Source organism: Buteo buteo, chromosome 24 (genome assembly GCF_964188355.1).
Source record: "Buteo buteo chromosome 24, bButBut1.hap1.1, whole genome shotgun sequence".
Lineage (NCBI taxonomy): Eukaryota > Metazoa > Chordata > Aves > Accipitriformes > Accipitridae > Buteo > Buteo buteo.
The window spans coordinates 4,588,317-4,592,700 of record NC_134194.1 but is presented as its reverse complement, the minus strand read 5'-3'; the positions used below and the strand labels follow the sequence as shown (position 1 = coordinate 4,592,700).

The window sequence follows — 4,384 nt, the reverse complement described above, 5'->3', positions numbered from 1 at the left end:
AGTTTGGTTAAACTCAAAAACAGTTCAGGGATGAGAAAGCTGAAGACGGGACGGTCCTGGGAAGACATCCAGCCTTCCAGACATCCATGTCGTTCTGCTGCTCACAAACGCTTCGATTTCAAGGAGACGTGGTAGGTAAACCAGTTGCAAACTAGATCAGCTTTTTTATGACTCTGTTGATTTTTCCAGCCCCCACGCTGGCTGCCTGCCTCGACATTCTGTTCTTTGAACCCGCACAGAGTAAATAGGTGTAACTACTGTGGCTCTGCAGGCAGGAGACGTGTCCCCAGGAGGAGTGTGAGGTACAGGCAGGGAAGGACCCCCCAGCCATCCTGGAGAGCTGCACGTGGAAGAGTCGGCTCGCTTGGGCTGAAAAAAAGGGGGGGAGAGGGGGGAGAAGAGAAACAAAAATCAGGCGAGCCCTAGAGGAAGATCTTGTGAATTCAAAAGGTCCCCCAGACTTGGAGGTAAATATGCAGGTAGTGGTTTTTCTGGGGACAGATGCAGAAGGATGGGGACAGGGATGTGACAGCCTCCAACCACCCCAGCAAAGCTGCTGGAGGCACAAGGGGTTGAACTGGAGCACCTGGAGCTTGGCAGGGGATCAGGAACAGGCTGACCAGGGCCTCAGAGGGTGTTGCCCTCTAGCAAAGACATTTTATTTTATTTAAATCTAACTGACGGGAAGATTTCTCCTCTCTTCATTCCCCCTCTCCCAGCAGAAACATTTATTATGCTAAGTGAAACACAGAACCACCTGGGACCGTCGGCTGCAATATCTCATCATAAGCAGCTTTAGCGTTTGCTTGGATCAGCACCCTGGGACTGGAGAAGGTGTTTCACCCTTTTCTCGGCCCAATTACCAAATGCTCCTCTCTTTCTCGCTCCTCTCGCCCCCAGCTCTGCCCCCAGCCCCTTTTTCAAGTTGCAATGCATTAAAAGTATGAAGGGCGCTTATCTGATGCATGGGAGCGAGAGATTGCGAGAGCGAGCTGGCAAGCAGCCAGCAGCTAATAGCAGCATAAAAGCGATTTGATGGGAAAAAAAAAAAAATTAACATGCTAATTGTCAGGCTGGAGAGGGTACCGGGGTTCATATAGAAGGAGGGGGGAAGAAAAAAAAGAAAAAAAAAAAAGGACATTTTCTGATTACTCTATATTTTAACAATGAAGGTCTGAAGAAGAAAGAAAGGTTTTGAGGGAATTTTCTTCCTTTTGCCCCATTCTCTGCTACCCTCCCCCCCAGCTCAAAACCTCTAGCCAGAGCCTCAGGCACTCACGGGGATTTATCAGAAGATCTCTTCCTTTTTAGCATCGTGTCACTGCCAGATGCACCACGGGCTGCAGAGCCGGTCGGCACCACCACGCAGTTCTCCCCTTCCCACGGTAGCAAGTGATGCTGCGGTGCAGCTTCTGCTGGGGAGGGGGGGAAAAGTCATGTTTGACACAACCCTGCACAGTCCCACCTCACAGCTCAGCTGAGCCGAGGACAGAGAGGAGGTTGCCAAAGAACTAACACCCCCTTACAGGGAGGCTTTTTTGGTGTTTCTTTTTTAAACAAAGGACAGTGATTTATTTTTTTTTCTTTTACATTTATTTTTCTCAAAGCAATCAAAAAGAGTGCGTGGAAAGCTCAAGCAGAAAGCTCAGCCTCTTAACACCGGCTCCACAGCGCGCCGTTAACCGGGATTAAGAAAGTCAACTAACGCTTCACAGCACCGGGATTTCAAACAGCACGGAGCCTCCCGACGGCAAATCCAGCAAGATCTCGAAGCAGCAGCTGCTTCTCCCCACGGATGCCACTGAACCCCGAATTTGGGCGCATCCCACTTCAGAAAATCAGCTGGAAATCCGTCGTGCCTTCCCTTCGCGGACAGTGAGCGCTGCCAGCCAGAGCCTTGGGTCATCTCTGCCCGGCTGCCGGCACCGGAGCTGGGTCAGGCAGAGTCTTTTCCCATACTGGTGGAACAGGGCTCCCAGCAGACTCCCGGAGCTCCCAGCCCATCCCAGCTGACCAGCAGATGATCCAGCGCATTTCCCCAAAAGAGGTGTGCTGGGGCAACAAGGGCCAAGACACGAGGTACCTGTATCATTTTTGATTAATATTTGTGGATTAATGCTGTAAATACGAGCCAAGAAGATTTAAGAGAAAGTCACTGAGCCATGCAAGTGAATTAATTTGCCTTTACACAAAATGCGGCTGGTTGTCAGCCTTTTACAAGCAGGAACGTTATTTCTTTCCTATGCCAAAGACTGACTGCCTTTGCTCTCCTGCTTTACTTCTGCCGTGGAGGAAATTTAAGCAAGAACATGTATAGTGAATTGCTAAATTCAACCGGTACCACTGAAGCTCACCTTATCATTCAGACCAACACGCCCTACCTGAGCGGCACACCGAGACCCGTGAGCTCCTCCGCTTTTTACATGTCGACAGCCAGGGTGTTAAAAGAAGGGGAAATAAATAAGCCAGACCTGGTGACTTACATCATTCTGTTTTTCTTTCTGCTCTTGACTGTGACGCTCATTGTGCTCTTCATAAACTGCCAGCTGAAAAATTCTTTTTTTGCTACTCTTCCTTACGACAGATCGCTCAGAGAAGCGAGGAGCCCGTGGAGAACACAAGCTGTCTGACACTAGAAAGGAACTATGTCTTACGACAGTAGCAGGCACCAGAAACCCTGTGCAATAAGGCGTTATTGCCATGTGTCAGTGAATGGATGTGACCCTCTTTAGAGTAATAGCCTGCATCGCAGGAAAAGATTGCTGAAAAATATGCTGTACGCAAATCGGAATAGCTGTAAATAAAAAGCTCTGTTATGAACTGAAGAGAGAATGCTTTAGCAAATTTATACAGTTTTATGCAAAAAATTGCCCCATGATTCCAGATTAAGCTCTATATGTATGCAAATGTCATCATCCACCCATTCAGTGTCCATACAAGGATATTTGCATTAACAACAGTCTCTGATTTGGGCATCTGGTGGAGCTTGTTACCCGTGTTTATGAAACCATAGCATCAAATGTAAAAAACACAGTATATTTACCTAACAGCTCCACGCTGAGGATATGAGTTTACTTTCCAGACCCATTTCTCTCAACTGCTGCTGAAACTGCGTGGTAATGCAGTGGGAGTCCTGCCAGGCAGGAGGAGAAAACAAAAAAATGTTTATTTAGACTTTTGATTGTGATTCTGTTAAGGGTGTTTTTGATAGCTTCCTGCATCGTCAATCAGGTTTTAAGTTACCGGTTATGTGAAACACTATATACCTAAGGAACTTGTTTTCAACTTTCTTAAGTTACAAAGGAAATTATTCACCACAGCATAAAACCAAAATAATCAGGATGGGGAGAAGGAAGGAGAGAAAATAAATATCATTAATAGTATGTAAACTAATGAAAGGGGAGAGCAGAGTGCTCTGAGTTCAGTACAAAAAGTAGATAACTTCTGAAAGCCATAAACTACAGTTTTATAGGAACAGTTGCTTTAATGCACAATATCCCACTCCTTGCTCTTTATACAAATCTAGCACAATTAGAAGCATGCTTTGTCAATACGGCAACAGCTTGATTCAACACTGATCACTGGCAAAACCCACCATTTTCAATTATTAGCTATCCGATTTTGTTCCAAAAGCTTCTGCTGAACCTTGTTAGCTGACATGCTATTTTATAGATGCTGATTTCTAGTAAACTTGCAGTTACAGCACAATTCCAGATCAAACTGCATGAACCCCAGAACAGTATTTGTGTTTCCCACAAACAGTGGGCAAAGGGCTTGCTTTTTTTTTTGACCCCAGTGGCTCAGCATACAACTGAATTTCAGCTATCCAGAAACAGAGTCCTAAACCCTATTTTAGCTCCAGTTTTTTGCTAGTGGATCATCTATCAGAAGAACGGGGTTCAAGTCGTGTCAGATGCTGTGCCCCTAAATCCGTTCTTAACATGTGGAGTACAGCAGAGGTGCTGTGTGTATGTGTGTACATAACTTATTTAATCCAAACGAGGAGATTTTACAATGCAACTACACGCACATACAGGCTTGCACTTGAGCACACAGACAAAACGTGTATATACAGGAGCCTGTTTGCAAGTTGGTTTTTTACACAGAAACTGCACAGTTGATAACACTTCCATGTCATTGTCTTGGTTACCATGTTTTATTATGCTCCAGTAAGTTGAACTACTATATAACAGGCTTAAATATTTTATTCCTCGATAGGTGGCCAATTTTTATCTCCTCTGAACCAAATTTAACTGGTGTAATTCCAAGTAATTACTCTAATGTAGAAAGCGAGATTAAATTCAAGTGTGTTTATCTCAGCCCTTTTTGAATAAATCAAGTTTTATCAAATCAGACATTTCTTATTTATTTTTAAGTAACGACA

The 4,384-nt window shown here is 45.0% G+C and overlaps 1 protein-coding gene across 1 annotated transcript; it reads left to right on the top strand.

Annotated features, from left to right (window-relative positions):
• Positions 1-2,266: 2,266 nt before the first annotated feature.
• On the top strand, positions 2,267-3,074 carry SMIM32 (small integral membrane protein 32). The gene has a single exon (XM_075056418.1). It carries the CDS (start codon positions 2,310-2,312, stop codon positions 2,628-2,630), a length of 321 nt encoding a protein of 106 aa, XP_074912519.1. The 5' UTR covers positions 2,267-2,309; the 3' UTR covers positions 2,631-3,074.
• The last annotated feature ends 1,310 nt before the right edge of the window (positions 3,075-4,384 follow it).